This window comes from Thalia democratica, chromosome 2 (genome assembly GCF_965202585.1).
Source record: "Thalia democratica chromosome 2, ktThaDemo2.hap1.1, whole genome shotgun sequence".
Lineage (NCBI taxonomy): Eukaryota > Metazoa > Chordata > Thaliacea > Salpida > Salpidae > Thalia > Thalia democratica.
Window position 1 is genome coordinate 43,494,844 of NC_139166.1, and position 20,285 is coordinate 43,515,128.

General features: G+C 24.3%; 2 protein-coding genes across 2 annotated transcripts in view; one reads left to right on the top strand and one right to left on the bottom strand.

Annotated features, from left to right (window-relative positions):
• LOC145830100 (acyl-CoA dehydrogenase family member 10-like) overlaps positions 1 to 3,436 on the bottom strand; it is a 31,018-nt gene extending 27,582 nt beyond the window's left edge. Inside the window, exons 1-5 of the mRNA XM_082937990.1 lie at positions 3,240 to 3,436; positions 2,796 to 2,944; positions 2,473 to 2,664; positions 1,483 to 1,641; positions 453 to 587 (exon numbers count right to left, since the gene is read on the bottom strand). Of these exons, the coding sequence (XP_082794116.1) occupies positions 453 to 587; positions 1,483 to 1,641; positions 2,473 to 2,664; positions 2,796 to 2,944; positions 3,240 to 3,399 (795 nt within the window). The 5' untranslated portion in view covers positions 3,400 to 3,436. The remainder of the gene's footprint in view (positions 1 to 452; positions 588 to 1,482; positions 1,642 to 2,472; positions 2,665 to 2,795; positions 2,945 to 3,239) is intronic.
• Positions 3,437 to 9,456: 6,020 nt separating this feature from the next.
• On the top strand, positions 9,457 to 18,657 carry LOC145849982 (uncharacterized). Its single transcript, XM_082955110.1, has 6 exons — positions 9,457 to 9,620; positions 13,081 to 13,197; positions 14,358 to 14,450; positions 15,451 to 15,535; positions 16,856 to 17,591; positions 17,747 to 18,657. Exons 1-6 carry the CDS (start codon positions 9,536 to 9,538, stop codon positions 18,179 to 18,181), a joined length of 1,551 nt encoding a protein of 516 aa, XP_082811236.1. The 5' UTR covers positions 9,457 to 9,535; the 3' UTR covers positions 18,182 to 18,657.
• The last annotated feature ends 1,628 nt before the right edge of the window (positions 18,658 to 20,285 follow it).

Here is a 20,285-nt window from a genome sequence, read left to right on the forward strand (position 1 = left end):
CTAAACTATCATTTTAGTAATAAATAAATTAACTTTGTCGATTATAAAATTATTTAATGAACTAATGTTTTATTACTTTGTCATAACTATCATCATATTTAATATAAATAAATACGCATATACAAACACAATAAAAGTATTAAAAAAACTAGTCAGTTTGATAAATTTTAAACGGTATAAAACCAAGTTAAGTTTTACTATAGAAAATTATAAAAAAGAGAATTGCTTTGTTATTCTTAACTTTTGTGTTTTATTCTTCTACTAAAAATTTATTACAATTAACTAATTTGCGAAATTTTTAAATTATAAGTAAATATTTCTAAATTGGAAGAAAAACAGTGGTTAGAAACTTTCTAAACAACTAATTTGCTTGTTAACATCCTAAATGGTACAGTGACAATATATACATTTTTAAATGTGTAAATAAGTTTACATGAACACAAATTACAAACATTTAAATATTCTTTCAGCTTACATGCATCAATCAACATTTCTTTACGAACAGTCGAAGTTCCTTTTCGTTCAGGAGATAGGTTAACCCGTAAAATATCTTCTAACTCATTAATAGCTAAGAATACATCTTCAACCTATAAATTTATGAGTATATAGCTTTTTTTATTAAACTATAAATCTATGAATAAATAATTTAGTTGCAGACAAACTTCAATAATTTTAGATCATATAAAAAATTGACAAATTAATGAACATCTAAATTTAAACCAGAAAGTATTAAAGAATACACATCATTATTTTATAATATATCAAATTGTACAGTAATCTTCCTTTATTGTACCAACATATGTTTTTCTGTGTGTTAACGAATCAACACACTTCAACTGGGTTCTATAAAAAAATTACTGTAATGAAAGAATAGAAGCATAGAATAAAGTAGGTGTATACATGTTTTCATTAAGATAAAATAATTTCTACAGCTAATAGTTAATAATAGGTAAAATACTTAATATTAAATCCGACTGTTATAAAACTATATAATATTTGTAATTATTAAGTCTAAAATAAGTAAAGTAAACTAAAATACACAAGAAAACAACAAAATAATAATATAAACAAACCACTCATGTTAATGGAAAGAATAACTGATTCAAATTTTACTGTTGTCAATGAATGAACAAAATATGTAATGAATGTATTATATAGTTTTATAACAGTCGGATTTAATATTAAGTATTTTACCTATTATTAACTATTATCTGTATATATTATTTTAATAAAAACATGTATACACCTACATTATTCTATGCTTCTATTCTTTCATTACAGTAATTATTTTTTCACAGAACCCAGTTAAAGTTTGTTGATTCGTTAACACACAGAAACATATGTTGGTACAATAAAGGAAGATTACTGTACAACTTGTTTTTATTTATATTCCAGTGATTTATTTCACAAGAATCTTTTGTTAGCAAACGGTTAAACCTATATTTTTGAACAGTTATATAATATATCATTACTTTAAATTACTTTGATTGCTAAAATTCCTGCACTGCGAGCAGCTACTAGATTTGAATTTATGTCATCAAGAAAAATTGCTTGATCAGCAGAAACACCCAGTTTATTTAAACATAACTTATAAATTGGAAGCTGTGGTTTGTTCATTCCCTCAACTGCAGACTCAACTACCTGTAAAACAGTACAAAAAATTTACTTAATACTTTAATAAGTACTTTATACTAGGTTTAAACATAGTTTTAGGAAGTAATAAAAATACAATCTTCTAAAATAAATTATGATGCAAATTTAAAGATAATATTTTGTAAGTTAACATTTTACTAATATAAGTATTGTTTCTTCGTAGCAGAATTTATAATGGCAGTTCAACTAAGTACTATAAGAATTTGTAAACCTAAGTACTATCTTTAAAATAACTCTAACTTTATATATTCTATTTTGGTAGAAAATATTTTATATAACTTGTAAAAAAATTGTAAATACTAAAAAGAATCAGAATAACAAATAGTTAAATCAATAATGTTGAATACTTTTCAAAAGTAATTAGAATACCTAACCTACATGTCACAAAATAAAAATAAATATTTTATTAAATACTTAATTTTTTAAGTTTACTAATAAATATTGGCTGAAGAATTAATGTACAAAGTATTTTATACTTGATGGTAAAGTAAAACTATAACAACTAATATACATACTAATAACCTAAGATAATAACCACATCAATTTTAAACATTTGTGTGACCGAGCTGAACTACAAAGAGTTGCTTTTAGGTATGAAATTTTGTTTAAAATGCTGTTTAACTACTTCAAGTTTTAATCAACATTACAAATATATTTTTGCTTGTAACTTTTTCAATTAAGTACTTAACAAATTGATTACAAGCAATTTTTTATCAATAATTTGAAATTAAAAATTTATATTTGATACTATTATAACTACCTTCTAGATATGTATGCTAAAATAATTTGTTAAAAAGTATGTTGTTTTTGAATACCAACCACATCAAAGTCTTTAGTGTCAAACGGAAGCAACGTGCTTCCATCTGAATTTTTCCAGTTATTTGTCAATAAGGCAGTTTTAAAACCTTCCTGTTTTAAACATGCAATTGCGTCTAGGACTTCTTTTATTGGATGACTCATTCCTTTTTCCAAGTAATTTAAAAAGTTAGTAACATCTACTTCCTTGTTTGCCTAAAAAAGCCTTTGATAATTTATAAGATTAAAAAATGGTTTTAAATGTTATTATTATTGTTTACAAACTGAAATTTATAATAAAAAACAAATACATATATAGAGTTTTAAGACGATTTCAAAATACTTACAGTTGTAGAACATTCCTCACTAAAAATATGTCCGAATTCTTCAGAATTTATTTTACCTACTTCAAGCTTGGGCCAAGCACCTTTTTTACCATAATTTTTTATTGAATCCCATATAGTTCCAGGTGGTATGTTATTTCTAGCCTCAAACTCTTTAAAAAAGCTTTATTTGCACTGACTCATGTATTTTGTTGGTATTATATAAAATAAATCTAAAGATCAATATAAACACTTAAGTAGTAATATCTGGCATAAAAGTGAAAACAAACAATAAATTAATCAAAAGTATAATTTTATATTAGAAATAAACATAGTTGTTTAAAACACTAAACAACTTATTAGAAAGTAGTTTGTGTAAAATATCAGTCAATATAATATAGAATTCAAAAAACAAGTAATATGTAGAAAATTATAAATTATCAAAAATAAAATAGTATTAAAACAAACCTTTGGTCATAGGAAAAGGACTTGGTAAGACAACTCCACCCATATCAAATATTACTGCTTTATATTTTTTTGAAGCACAAAGTAATGAAGACAAATGGACACATTTTCTGTAATCCCATTTATTGTGTAAAACCTTTTTGAATACTTTTGATCTTAACATTCTATTTAATCTACTTATTTTCAAAAATGTACTTTTAAAAATCTAAATATTAGTTGATCAAAATTAAAAGTATTATATTGATAGAACAATATAGTTAATGTTTTTTAGTCATTGCTTAAACAACTGTGAAAATTTGTTATAGTCAATAAATATTTGTAGGATAAGAGTACTTTCATCATTTATCATTAAATAAAATTTATGGAAGTATTTTTTGATAAATTTTTTTTTAGAAAACAGTAAAACTTAGAAGCTAAAACATAAATGTTGTAAAAAAAGTTTTGGTCACTGAAAGACACATCAGGCATTTTTGATTACTATGTAAAAGCTACAATTCTTTTCTTATAAACACCCGAAAAAAACAAAAACAAAAGAGCATAACAAAAATAAAAGCATTGGGACAACAAACTTTTTAAACTTATTGAGACTGAAAAAAAAGTAAATACAAATAAATCTAAATGTAATTGTGATATACAAACAACAACAAACTATTTCAACATCAATTTATAAATATAAGATCATAGAAATTTCAAGAATATACTCAAAACAAAATAAAAAAAATCTAAAATTCAGAAATTTTCAAGCACTTTTACTGACAAATACTGACATTTTGCCTTTAAAAACCAAATGATAGTTCGAATTGAAAATCACAATTTAATAATCTTATCAAAAAGATTTTGAAATTTTTAAGCATTTGAACTGAAATTGACAGGATAGCCACTTGTTTTGGCATATTTACTACAGGTTTTCAAAAATACCTCCAGGTTTTTGAATATACATGTTTTTGGGTCTATTTTTAGTTTAAAATTAAGTTTTAACTAAAAAAACTATGATAAATAGCATAACAACATTAAAAAGATGCTTTTAAGCTACTTTAAGTATGTTTTTTTAATTATAAGATTAAACAAAAAAATTAAATCATAAATATTAGAAAAAACTTTTATCTATATGACAGATTTTAGTGTCAAATCAAAATTTTATTACTTTACATGTAAAAATTGTTTAAAATTTCAGGGTTTTCTAGATTTTCTTTTAAAATTTCTCAAATTCCAGGTTTTTTAGCCTAAATTGTCAAATTCCAGGTTTTTCCAGGATTCAAGATATTAACAAGAGTTAGCAGTGTATATAAAAGTATACATTTACGTATTACATAATTTTTTAAAGCAATTTTCTTGCAAACGTTTAAGTACTTTTTATTTATTTTTAAGATCTAAAAATTTACTTATGGCTTCTTCAGAGTCTAAACTTGTTGGTTAGATGTATTTTTAACGATTTAAAGATTTTTAGTAATAATAAAAACACTTAAAAAAAACAACTCATACAACTGATTTGCGTAGGCTAATAGAATGAATTTTGGTTTTTGCAATTTTCTTGCAAACGTTTAAGTATTTTATATTTATTTTTAAGATCTAAAAATTTACTTATGGCTTCTTCAGAGTCTAAACTTGTTGGTTAGATGTATTTTTAAAGATTTGAAGATTTTTAGTAATAATAAAATCACTTAAAAAAAACAACTCATACAACTGATTTGCGTAGGCTAATAGAATGAATTTTGGTTTTTGCAATTTTCTTGCAAACGTTTAAGTACTTTGTATTTATTTTTACGATCTAAAAATTTACTTATGGCTTCTTCAGAGTCTAAACTTGTTGGTTAGATGTATTTTTAATGATTTAAAGATTTTTAGTAATAATAAAAACACTTAAAAAAAAACAACTCAAATAATTCACTTTTTTTTTCAATGTAAACAGGTTCATTTTTAAGTCTAAATATTTTTAGATATTTTTTCTTATTATTAGTTTAATAAATATCTAATTCAAGTGAAACTAAAAACAAAATCAATAAATAAAACAATAATATTGAACTTTATATATTACAAAAAATTACTTAAGTTTAAAAGTAATTATATCGTCCTATATTTTTATCTAAACTTTTCTTTTATTTTGATATTTCTGTTTTCTGTACACAAAGTTCGATCTTCTTTTAAGCTTTATGTCTAAGCTGTTTTCTTTCATTCTTTTTAAAAAACTTCAACAAATTAATCTTTAATTTAACATTATATTCTTTTTACAAAACTATATTAATTCCAACTCAAAGCAAACTTGAATATGTTTTCTCAAGTGATTAACTCTATATAAGCGTTCATTTAAACTTGATTTCACCAAAATAAAAATTCAATCGATTATCCTCAGTTGTTTGAGTAATTTTTTTTTTAAGTGTTTTTGTTATTACTAAAAATCTTTGAATCGTTAAAATACTTTTCAGCAACAACTTTAGACTCTTAAGAAGCCATAAGTAAATTTTTAGATCTTAAAAACAAATAAAAAGTACTTAAACGTTTGCAAGAAAAATGCAAAAACCAAAATTCATTTGATTAGCCTACGCAAATCAGTTGTATGAGTTGTTTTTTTTAAGTGTTTTTATTATTACTAAAAATCTTTAAATTGTTAAAAATACATCTAACCAACAAGTTTAGACTCTGAAGAAGCCATAAGTAAATTTTTAGATCTTAAAAATAAATAATAAGTACTTAAACGTTTGCAAGAAAATTGCAAAAACCAAAATTCATTCTATTAGCCTAAGCAAATCAGTTGTAAGAGTTGTTTTTTTTTTTAAGTGTTTTTATTATTACTAAAAATCTTTAAATCGTCAAAATCACATCTAACCAACAATTTTAGACTCTGAAGAAGCCATAAGTAAATTTTTAGATCTTAAAAATAAATAAAAAGTACTTAAACGTTTGCAAGAAAATTGCTTTAAAAAATTATGTAATACGTATATGTATACTTTTATATACACTGCTAACTTCTTGTTAATATTCAAGATTTTGTTGCAACCCTGCATCAAGCTTTATCAAAAATCTGATTTAGCTTTATAAGTACAAACCCTGCTTATTAGTATTTTAAAAGATGTATAATATTTTATGTATAATAAATGTAAAAGACAAAATAACACAAAAATCAATTTACATACAAGAACAACAGTTCGAGAAACTTAATTGTTATTATGTTATTTATGTTTATCAAATGTTAAGTGTTTATAGAAAGAAAGAAAAATGTGAATTCTCACAACTGTATTGTTTATTGAACAACAAAAATACGCTCAAAACTTTTGGTCCAAAGACCTAGTGTACAAAAAAACCTTTTAGTTATCAAGTTGTACACCAGTAAACTTTAATTTCATTTCCAGGACAAACTGTGGTCATATACTTATTCTTTTAATTAATCTTATTAGTATAGTAATCGGACAACGCATGTTCTAAAATTTATTGCTATTGACATAAAGGTGTTCCTCCACTTGAGCCAATTGACCATAGTTATAAGCTTTGCAGTTTCTATGTTGTTAGTTTATCAACTGTAAAGCTTTTCCAATACTAACTAAATGTTTTAAAAGGTAACATTGCAGGGTAACCCCCACAAATGATATTAAACTAATTTGTTTAATATAAAACAACTTCGTAGAATTTGTTTTAGATCAAACAATCAAAACGAAACTGCTGTTATAACTAAATGCAAGTAAAAAATTAAGTATTAAACGTTGTATTATATAGTATAAAAGTTTTATCAAATAGCTTAAGTAGCTTACGAGGTGATTCCGAGCTTAAAACATACTTTTTCGAAAAAAACACTTGGACAAAATTTATAAATGATACGTGATTAATCTAAATTATTAATAGTTTGAAGAAAAACTTTGGCCCGTTCAGGAAATTTTATATGCATTGCAACCGTCGAGCATTATTTTAAAAAATTGGCCTGCGATATAAAAAAGGCTGCCGACAGACCCCTAGTTTATATATTCATAAAATTTTAAAGGTTAAATATTATAAATAAACTAAAGCTACAATCAATTTAACTTCATAAATTTTTGTAACTTAATAGACTTTAAAGTTTAATAATAAACCTAAACTTTTGTGTTAATACGATTGTTAGTTTACTATCAATTTAAACATAAAAAAGTAAAACTAATGTTGAATTCACTAGACTGTAGCCCGCTAAATATTGCTTTAAACGTGCTCTCCATTAAAAAATGCAAGATTATTGTATATTGAACGAAAAATAAAGAGCTAAAAATATTTGATTAAAGAACAATATAATGGGTTATCTTTTCGGTGATCATTAAGACTTATTGTAACAAAATTTAAGACTTTTATTTTTCTTTTATGTAACTTTCTTAATTTTACAATTTCTGTTTTAGTTTAATACTCACTTGCTATTTTTAAAATCTATTTTTCAAAATAGCTAGCCATAAACTTTTTCATAGAATCTGGGCCCTTTTTTTGTTAATGAATCCTGAGTGCCGAATTCCTACTACTGCCCTCAAAGGTATTTTCTTATACTTAACAAACATAACCATATGAAAATAACTTCTTTTAATTTAACATTGGAGTTTTTCAAAAGTATTATTTTTCCATATTTAAGTAATTTAGGAATTAGACTTAAACATTTTGGTATGTGGATTAGCGATTGGAGCTTAGATATAATTAATGTATGCACCATGCAGTAACTATAGCTGTCATAATATTATATGTTTCTCAATTGCTCAAAAATTGTTTTTTATTAGATAAGAAAAGAATAATTACACGATTAATACCGTACTCGTATACCCCTGATGTATCTAAACTATTTATAGTTTATATATCAAATAAGTATTTTATAAATTTATGTTAAGAATATATCTAAAAAATTGTAAGTTATACCCTAAGCTAATTTCAAAACAAAACAGTTGAACGAAATATTTAATCAAAAATATAATATGACTAGTATTATTACAGTACTAATAGTAAATTACTTATTTTTAGCTTGTAGATGGATCAGTAATTACATAAGAAGTGGACAATCTATTGCTTTAGGAACAGGTCCTGCCCGTCAACATAAAATTTTTGCCCGTGAAGTTTTATTTTTTCTTGAAACATCTTTTTAAAAACAACAGTTGTTAAGTTGTGTTTATGATAAATTTCCATTTTTATGAATAGTTACTAAGTAAACAATAGTGCTTAATTTGTGAGAATTTTATTAGAATTTTGTTATTATGATTATTTTTACTTTTAAACTACGGTTACCTGCAAGGATATTTAAAAAAAAAACTTTGCCGGCAAAATACTTTTGTAGTAAATTTTGTATACTACTTATTACAAGGCTTCCAACCCCTAAATTAAACCAAACTTTTACTTTATAATAATGAGGGATAATAAAAGACACCAGAAACTATGAAAACAGATAAAATCATTTAATATTTGTATCAAAGTTACAATTAAATTAGATACACTCTTAACAATAATAGTAAAAAGTTTTTGATTTATTTGAAAATAATAATTACGATGTATTAATATTAGTAAAGAAATGTTAAATATTCTGAAAAAATATTTTTCAAATACTTTCATTAAAGACTACTAAACTTCTTCTGTTAATAAGTTTTGAAATTAATTACCATTGCAGAACTTAGTGGTTAATTAAATAAAGTTGTTATCAGCTATATTTAATTTATGGTATAAAAACGATACAATAACGTTATTTAAGAATAATTTTTAATTTGAAAAAAACTTTATCTTAATTTTAAGAGTTTTTGTTTTATGCTTTAGAAAATCTATCTACAACATAATGAGTGTACGTAAAAATAGCAGTTATAAAATGTTTAATATTTGTTAGTGAAACAAGAATTTACATCTGTTGTATTAAGTGCCTCCAGGCATAAACTAACTTTGGTGATACGCTGAAGCTAAAGTATTCAGAAGTTCAAACTTACAACTTTGTATTTTGAAATTTCAGCTCCAAAAAAATATTTTAAGTTTAGTTTTTCATTTAAGTAGAAGCTGAGGCTTTATTCACCATTTAAAAGTATTGTACTTAAGTTATGTAACAAGTGATAGTTTTACTAAGTTTTTTTGTTTCTTTTATATCTTAATAAGCAAAAAAAAGTAAGAAACATTATGCAAAAGACGTTTTAAACTTATAAAAAAGGAATTATAAAAGTATCTATATCAATAAAATTCTGTCTGTACTGTTTTTAAGACATACAAAACAGCTTTTGTAAGTTAGTTTTTAACTAAAACTTTATTTAGACTTAGTAATAATGTGTGTGACGAACAGTAATACCAGAATTATAATAAACAGTTTCTTAACTTCTCCTAAACTAAACTAAAGTATGAAAGCAGTACTTAAATATGTAGTTGTGGTTTTGAAAGTCTATTTAGCTTTTGGTTGGAATGATGCTTATGAAGAAAAAGATGGTTCGTTTATAAAACTATTTTAAACTTTTTAGCGCTTTATAAAACGTTTGTAGTTTATTATGAACAAAAGTTTTACAGAAAAACTTTACAAAGAAAATTTAACTTATCAAAAGTTCGATAATGATAAATTTGTAATTAAACAAAAATATTTTTAGAAGTTTTTAGTGCAATTACAATGATTATAGTGTGGAAGTATCCATTTAAATTTTTAAATCTATATAATTGCATTCATTTTATAAAAAATTAACACTAAATTTTTATACTAATTAACAAAACAAGCTTTTTTTTAATGCATGACGTATTTGCTTATTTATAATTTTAATTTAATCTTTTTAAATATAAAATATTACATAAGATAGCAAATTGAAAAGCTTTTAGTAAAGGTTTTAACTATTAAAAACTAGACTTTTTTGTCAATATCGAAAACTTAAAAACATAAAAACAAACATGTTTTTTTTTTTTCTGATTTACTAAAAACTAAACTGTGTTAAATTGAAATAAATCATGTACTGTTTAAAGTATTAAATAGATAAGACTATCAATAATAAAAGTTCCGTAAATTTAAAGTTTTTTTAAGTCCTAATAAAAAATACTAAAACTAAACAATTTTATAGTTTTATAAATTAAGTAAAAAATGAAAAATATAGTTATAATTTAAATGAGTAATTTTTATTAGAAGCTAATTGGCTACCTGACAAGACATAAGGTATCCGTGGTTTGCGACTCGATAACCGAAAGGTTCTTCGTGCACCTAGGACCAAATATCTTGAGAGAAATTTTTTCGTTCAATAAACTATAACTAACTATCAGAACTTATACTTAAAACTAACTTAAGAGTAGGTCCTAGTAGGAATCATTGCTACAAATACAATAGTTTATTTCATTCAATTCTTTCAAATCATTTTTAAAAGTAAACACATTGATCACATTTTAGAAACAAATATTAGGTATTTTTTAGCCCTTTACGCAATACAGGCATTAACAAGCATCCATTTTCTAATTTTAGTTGCTCTAGTACTTATGTCATTTTTAGATAAAATGTTTATGTTCGATGCAATATTATCTAAATACAAAAAACACATGTCGTACAATCGCAAAAATAAACTTTTGTAAATCTATGCTGTTATTTAACTATTTTTGTTGATTGACTAAATTTTTAGATATAAATATAAAAACTTTTTTAGTAGAATTCTACTGGTTTAAAATTACTTATATTATTTAAAAAAAAAAGTGTTAAAAAAAGTATTTTTTTGTTTTATTACATTTATTAAGTATTTAATTACATGAAGTACTTTATTAAACACTTTAGCTATTGAAAAAATATTTGTAATATAAAAGTTAACAGAGTTTACAAAGCTGTTTTAAAGCGGTTAATTTTTAACACAAAAAAAATTGAAAAAAAAGATCTGTTAAGTATTATATAAATTTATTTCAAACTCGGTGTTAGTCTTTTGAATTTGGAACTTTTTTTTGATACTTATTTGAGATATCATGTTTTATTTTTTGCATGAATTATGCTAAACTTGATTATAGTGTAATAACCAACCTTTAACGTAAGCAATGTTTTAAAGGGAGCTTATAAGTTATAGAAAAATTTTTTAATTGTACTATAGGAGTTATGCATTTACGTTTATTGTAAAAAAAATTCGTAATGTAATTGAGGTAAATAAAAATATAAAAGTAGTTACTGAGTAAAAATTCAATAGAAATATTTGTATTCTTAAAAACTTCGTTTTTATCAAATTTATAACATTTGGTTTAACAAAAATACGATTTTTTTAAATAATTTTAAATAGTTTAATATATTTTAAGAACTTATTTATAAATGCAGTTCTTAGAAATACTACTGTAATTAATTTTCATAAATAGAAGACAAGTTTTGAATTCATCAATACCTTTTAGAGTAATAGTTTTTGAGTAAGTTGCAGTTAGTAAAGTACCTTTCTCACATACTATTTTTACTGATTAAGTTATTCAGCTACTCGTTTAGTTTGAAAGTATTTTACAGTGGAATTTAAAAGATATGTCTAGAGATAATGTCTTAAATTTTTTTTTTAATGTGAAGTTAAATAGTAACAATACAATAAAATAAATATGTTAAACAAGTAATACACGCCTCACTATTTCGTATTTTTATATTAGTTTTCTGTAAATGTATTTTGTAACAAACTACTTCAAATATACTATTTAACTAATTTAATCCTTCTTATAATTTTTTTTGTACGTTATTATCAAGACTCTTTGTAACTCAAAAAAAGTAAAAAACTTATCACTATATAAAAAGGGTTATTTAAGTTGACAAAAAAAATAAATCTCCATAAAACTTTATGAATTTATACAAAATAGTTGAAACTTTGTTTGAACATCGTAAAAAATAGTTACTATACGTTAAATAAAGACTAAAGAAAGTTTATATTATTATAAAACAAATTATTATTTTAAAGTTTTTAATCTAAACAAATTAATTTAAAAACGAGTATATGTGTTTTGATAAAATTTAAATTAAGATTCATTTCAAAAAAAAATATTAAAAAAAACCTATGTGTTTTTTTTTTTATTTAACAAATAAACGGTTACATGACAACTCAATTCGAACGATTCTAATTCCAAAAGAAAAGTTTAAGAGGCAATATCTAAAAAACTAACACTTTTAAAAAAGTTTAATAAAAATGGTTGTTGATGTAACTAACAAAATTATGATAGTATAATCAAGTTACGAAAAGTTGTTTATTAAAAGAGAAGCTAATTAGAATTACTACACTTTGAAACTTATTTTCGCCGTATCTCAAAAAAATGTTTAAATTATTTTTTTTTAATATATACTACTTTTTAAGGTAAGGCCTCTTCAATATTTTTTTAAGAATTTTAATTCTCGAAAGTTGAATTGTCCGAAATTTAATAGTCGTGCAAATATAATAAATTAATTGTATGTGTGTTAACTTTCATCTTAATGCCTTAGTAAATCTGTTGAAACTTTAACTTTTTTATACTTAGATTTAATTTCGTTTATAATTTAGTTTTCTTAAAATTTATACCACTTAGTAAAACATACTTTGTTTTACATATTTAAGTATTTCTTAGTGTATCTTTTATTAAACTTATTTATTAAAAATTTTGTAAACTTTCAATGATACGAAAAACTATTAATTGGCATAACTTATTGTAGTATACAAAAGTTACTCCCTACTTTAATTTTATATTATATTCTAGATTGTAGAAATCAATTAGTAAATAATCTGTAAAAGCATTTAACGAGTATTCAGAATTATACATAAAGATTCTAATTTCATTAATTACAATGCTCTGTTATTACTTGTAGTTGTTTTTAAAATTATAAAAGTCAGGCGTGATGTATAAACTAATAACAAAAACCTATAGCTCATAGCTCCTTAAGCTTACGATCAAGCAAAAGTATACCACAATAAGTTTTTATCTTTCTCAAACTTGTACATAAATGCAGATCAGACAGTGCTGACAGTTTTCCTACCAATCTTAGGAGTCGCAATTATTGCTTGTGCTGGAGGTTGTTGCTACATGGAAAAAAAAAGAAAAGAGCGAATACTAAGTGGAGTCTCTGGTTTGTTTTTATTACTGCTACACGTTTAAAAATTTTTATCATCAAGAATATAAATTTTTGTTTCTTAAGTTATGAATATTTGCATTAACTTTATACCTATATTCTTAAATTTCTTGTTTTATCGACATTTATATACTTTTTTAATCTTTTATAACTTATTTTTTGATATGTCAAAAGACGTGTTATTAAATGTAGTCGCAGTTAATAAAAGTTTTCTTCATTAGAATAAAGTAAGTTTAAATCGAAAATTGAAAATGAATATTTTTGACAATTTTAATAATTTATAATTATAAACAGAAAATTTCCCAACAATCCTTTAGTTTAAAGATTGTGTACAAAATTAACGATAAAACTATAATTATAAAATAGTTAATAGAAATCTAAACTAAATGAACAATGAATTATTTTAACCATATTCAGTCGTTAAGTAATTTGACAATTCTAAGAATTTAATAAAATAGTTTATACTGCGCTTAATAAGAACTTTGTTGTACTAAAATACAGTGAAAAGTTGAGTTAAAAAATAGTTGATTTCTTTATTTTTATTCTTTTAGGCCAGGTTTTTTTTTTGTTAATATTATAAATTTAGAAACATACTTTGTCGCCTGTTTCTCAGTTTTCTTTTGGTTTTAAATAAAACTTAGTACGAGTAAGAATAAAAATAACTTTTTTTCTAAATATTTTTCAAAAATGGAAGCTTTCAATAATACTTAAAAAATTCTTGACATCAAAGTCTTAGTACTTTTATTACTTCTAAAAACGTTGACTTACCTTTAATCATAGTAATTTTTAACTCTTTTTGTTTTAGTGGTTTAAACTTCACCCATATTCAAAAAACATTAGAACATAATAAAAAAGTTTTTATCATATTTATCTCTTTTTGTTTTCAAATAATTTAAAACTTTACGTTTAATTAAGCTAATTACATAAAACTTTCACGATTTTTAAGCCACAATTTAGCCATATAAATGTGAAGTATTAAATTATACCACAGTTTGATGTACGTGAGCAAAAATATTTGATAAAATGAAAAACCAAGTTGTTTTAACTAGTGCATATATATAGTGATAAGAACTTTTTGAACAAGTTGTAACAAATCATTTGTCTGAAACATTTTGTAGTAACGTTTTATTTCACAATTACTATTAAAAAATTTGTAGTCGATACAGACGATGACACAACAGATGCAGAATCTGTCATTTCAACTTCAACAGTTCGAAGCCGGCCCTTCTTACTCCCTTCTGTTACAACTGGTGAGTAATCATTTGTATAACAAACATATAAATATACAATTACAATTATAAACAGTTTCTAAAAAAACATTCATAGACTAACGTTTTTATAAAAAGTTTTGTTATATAGTGGACTAGAAAGTTGAAACAAAATAAATAAACAAGTAAAAGTTACAAATAAGTCTTATCATAAACTGTATTTAAAATTGTGAACATAATGAGATAATTGGGTAACGTAGCTGATAGTTAATGGATCTCGTTTCTTTTTAATAAAGGTTTTACTATTTGAAAGATAATTTATAAATGGTTTTATTTTAAATAAAGTTAACCTTTGTTAAATGTTTTAAATTTTTCGTCAAAGTTTCATTATATATTTGTTTTTAAACATACTTATAATAGTTAAACATTCTTTACTAAGTTTTTTTTACATTTTTAACTACTTTTTTTAATTTTTAAATATAATTGTATTAAAAATATTGTAGGTCTAGAAAACTTTTTCATTTTAATTATAAAAGATAATTTCAACATCTTTTGTTTAGACTAAATAGGTTAAGTGAGTTGTACAGACTTAAAAAAAGCTTCTAAACCGACAATACTTTTTCTTAAACATTTTTTGATGAAAACCTTTAAACGAGAACTTAAAGAATATATTCGCATATTAAAGTTTGTTCAATACTTGAGATAGTTTCATTAGTGTTTAGTTTCATAAATTACACTTTGGGTAGATTTTATTATGTAAATGTATTTTCTATAACCTTTTTGAAATAAACAAGTTTTTTTTTTGAATTTAAAGCTATTCATTAAAATTTATTTATTCTAACAACGGCTGTAATAAATTAAACTTTCGCGTGAACTTTAACCATTAATAATTACATTATAACTATTTATTATAAAATATTGTTGTGTTTAATTTTTACATAACAGCATCTAAAGTATTAGGTTAAACAGAAAGAAGTTTATTTCCTAATTACTTAAAGTTTTAAGTAAGTTATGTACTAACATATTTTTTTAATTTATCAAGGTTATGTTTCCAGAAGCGGTTCAAGAGCAGGTTCAAGAGCAAGTTCAATCAAAAATTACAGAAACGAATATCCTCCAGCTTATTCGTAAGTAGTATTTTTTTTTAAGTTACTTAGATTATTTAAATTATTCGATTTTAAATGTTTGAGTTTAATGTATAATTTTAAGTCATAATTAATAAATTATAATGTTTTTATGTTTAAAGCTAGTTTAGAATTCTATCAACAAACACTCAAACTACACATAAAAATCAACTTACGTTTATACTTATTTTTGTTTAAAAAAAATGAGTTTAGTAGACATTGATTTGTTAATAATGTTTGTAACAAAATTTATGACTACATGAGAGTTTAAAATGTATGTTTTATAACGATTTTAAAATGTATGTTTTATAACAATAATTGTATAATAAATTTACCAGGTTTTAAAAATATATAAAATATCGGACAATGTTACATGCTGAAATTTAACTAAATCAAAAAGTAAACTTTTAGAATATTTAGTCAGGAGTTTGATAAAAAAAATTAACTTAATTGCCTCGAAATTCTAGAAATATAAAAGTTTCTCACACTGATTTGCTGATGAGGCTTGCAGCTATAAATTTTTTCTTTTGAAATTTACGATTTTTCCTGAAATTAGTTTTAATTAGTTTTTGACTAGTTAAATTTTATACTTTAAACAATTAGTTCTTAATTATAAATCGTAACCACATATAAAATATACATTAAAAGTAAAACATTTGACAAAATTGTTCGAAATTTTTATGGATATTTTTATTAAGCATTTTTGATTAGTACTTAACGTTTAAAACTATATATCGTTTTTATTCTATCAAAAAATTCTAAATAAGTTTTTTTCAGTACTAACTTTAAAAAAAAAATTGGAGAAATAAAAAAGAAAAAATCTATTACAATTTTATGTTGATACCTTTTTAAAAATTTTTAAAAGCATAAATTGTCTTAACTTCATAATGAGTTTAGTATCTGATAATTTAGTCTTGTGTTTTAAAGTTTTTCATCAATAGTTTTAAAACTACTTTATAATAGCATTGCATTGTACATATAATTTTATTTACCTATCATGACGCATAATCTTACAACTTTATTAAGTTTACTGTTTTACACAAATATGTTTAGTTATCTACATGAACTTTTGACAAGCGAAGATCGAAAAATTTTAAGTTAACAAAAAATAAATTGCATATTGAATTTCTGTCTCCAATAGTTATTTAAAATTTTTTTAAGTACTTCATAAGTTAGGCATTGAAGTATTCAGATTTTTAAAATAAAAGTTCCGAAAAAGTTAACTAATTATTTTTGTTTACATTTTATTATAGCTGATAAATTTTTTAAATAAAGTCAACTAGCTTTTTATTTAAGTTGCTTCTAGTTGTAAACAATTTTCAGGTCCGGTCAAAATGAGATAAATGAAAAGACAGAAAACTTTCATGAAGATGAAGAAATTTCGTTTTATGGAGGGTCTAATTTTAAAGCACGCTCTCAGTCTTCGGATCATAGTTACAACAGAAACTCACAACGTAAACGTAGACCTTCTTCAGGTTACGGAGGATCTCCAGATAGCCAAGAACAAAGTTTTGGACCTTCTAATGGTCGAAGAGCGAGCCTAGGCTATAACAACCAAGCACTGAGTAGATCTGCTTCAATGGTAAACATAAGACCGTCTTCAAGAAGGTCTTCGAAAGCATATTCAGAACAACAATCAGATAAACTAAGAAGGTCGCAGTCAGTTTTTGATTTTACGGATGAAGAGGTTGCAAACAATAACTATCGACCTCAGAAAGCTTCTTCGCAATGGTCCGTAAGAACCGCACCTCAGATAAAAGCTGTATCAAATGCTTCATCGGGATCGTCCACTGGGGGACGTCCACGTTCGTTTTACAAAAGTAATCTTAAACGTAGCATGTCTCAGCCAAATTTAAGACAGTCAAGAACAAACATGACTTATCCAAATGGTATACTAAAAAGGACACCGTCGAGTGGTTATCTTGGGGAAGAAGGAAACAACTCGAATGACTCCGGAGCCAGAGATTTGTATTATGACCGGTACGACTCACGTGAAGAAAAGGCATCAGTAAGAAGTCATCCAAACTATCGTTCTAAAACCCAGGAATATCAACCACATGTAAGTTATAATAAACTTAATAATTTTACAGACAACAATATATAAGCTTTGAGAAGTTTAGCTATAAAATTTGAACTAACTGTATAAAAAGATTGTTTAAGTTTATAGTTTAAGTTTTTTGCTTAATAAATAATAATCATTTTTATCTATTGTAGTATGATCATCACCACCATTTGGGGTATAACAGTCAAATTCCGCAAGATTACTACGAGTTCGAGCCACACCACCAACAACACTTACATGCTTACCAACATAACTCAACATACAACAACGTGTACGGATCTATTCCATCTTACCACCACAAAAACAGACGTCATCATCAGATGTCACAATACTACCCGCCACCGACTCACTCATCCGTTCATTCTAGCCAACAAAGGGGTTATCCAAATACTATGAATAATTATAGTGCTGATTACTACAGAAATGCAAACAGTTATCAGCCAAGAGATGGACAAGATAGAAAGAGTTCGTTTGCAGGAGGATATCATTATAGGAAAGGAGATAACCAGCGAAACCCGCAGAGACACCAGCATCAAGCTCCACCTCAAGACGTTTATGACGTATATCACCAAGGTAGTGTGTACTAACAGCTTTAAAATGGAAACAAAAGCACTTTTGAAATCGTGGAAAACATTATATTTTAAGTTCATACAACTAAGCTTATCATAAATAATTTTTCTAATATTCTTTTTGTACTTCAAAATATTTAAACATTTTTAAACCTAAGTATTTTAAAAATGCTTAATAAACTTTAAAATGCTACCGGATGTAAGCATCAAAATTATTTTTGATAATTTTTAATTAAAATTTTGGTTTTATAGTTATTGACTGGTAGCTTAGGAAGAGTAAAAACAAATTATTTTGTTTTAAAATTTACCTTAGTCTTCACAAAAACGACAGTTTGTTTAGCAAAATAATAACTGAAAATTATTTCTTTACTTAATTTTAGTTTTTACTTTAATTATATTCACATTCTTGTAATTTACAAAACCTTTTTTCACTTTACTGATTGTGTTTACGCTCTATTGTTATCATTTAAATGAATAAAAAACTATATCTTTAAAAATAAAAGTAGTAAAGTTTTATAAATATATTATTTTTTTTTTAATACATATTTGCAGCAGATCTGTAGACAATTAAAAACACAAAACAAACTTAAAAATCTTTTAAAACTATATTGCATCTATTTTCAAAGGTAACGTTGTTAAAGTTTTAATTTAGGCAAGAAAAATACTTTAGTATAGAAAACTACACTTTATTATAAAAATGACAATTTTTTTATAATTACTTTTTTTTTACTATTACAAACTATTTTTAAAGGTTATTATCATTTCTAACTCGCTATCATTTCTAACCCGATCATTTCTAACCCGATCACTTCTAACCCGATCATTTCTAACCCGATCACCTATAACCCGATTATTTCTAACCCGATCATTTCTAACCCGATCACCTATAACCCGATCATTTCTAACCCGATCACTTCTAACCCGATTACTTCTAACTCGATTACTTCTAACCCGATCACTTCTAACCCGACCACTTCTAACCCGATCATTTCTAACAGGATCACTTCTAACCCGATCATTTCTAACCCGATTATTTCTAACCTGATCATATCTAACCCGATCTTTTCTAACCCGATCTAACCCGATCTGTATTGATATATTTGTTTATTATCGTTTTGAAATAAGGATCTGTTTTAAAAACAAATTAATCTCAACAAAGTTGTTTTTTTAATGAAATTTAGTTAGTTTTGTTTAAAATAAAACTTAATGTTCAGATAGCTTTTGTTAAAAATTAATTATTGATATTCATTGCTATTGGAAGTTTGTTATCCAACGCTAGACCCAGGTATCAAAATCTGGGCCACTTAAACTGAATGACACTTAACAAAGTGACGCAAATTTATACACTTTAAAATCAAAAACTATTGTTTTATCTAAAAATTATAGATTAACAGCAAAAGAATTTAACACTTAAGTATAATACTAATTGACTTATTTAAGATTTGAAGGAGAAATTTTTTAACAAATTTGGTTATGACTCCATAATAAGCAAGTTTAACATCAATTCTTTCATCGATCAGTGAGTTCCAATAAAATCAAACACAGTTGCACAATCTTTCAATTTAGAATTAACTTCCGATTTCTTTTCAACAAAAAAAAAACATTCTTTTAAAATTGCAGCATAACATATTGAGATGATTTAGTAAACTTTTTTAATATAAACTGTACATTACTTACGTTAATAAATTATTTTAACTAAACTTACCTATATTTCATTTTAAACTAATTTAACTTTAAAAATTTTACTTTTGTAAACTACATATTAATTAAAACTCATATTTTAAATATAAATTTTAATTTTTTTTTATGTGTGTATTTCTATTTTCCAATTCATCGCTCTGTATATTTTGTTTTCAGCTTTTTTTAGCGTCTGATGAACTGCTCTGTAGGGAAACGGCGTAACGCAATAAAAGTTTAACAATAAATTTATATGATACATATCTCCCCACCAAGGATTGATAACTCTGTCTGGTTTTGATTTAGTAAATTATTTCAATGATTTTAGTGTAGCAATCAGCAAAATAGTCTAGATTATGCACTTCTTCATTAAAAGAAGGTTCTTGGTTACTTTTATAAAATTCTTTTAGAACATACTAGAATGTCAGTATTCAAACAAACTACA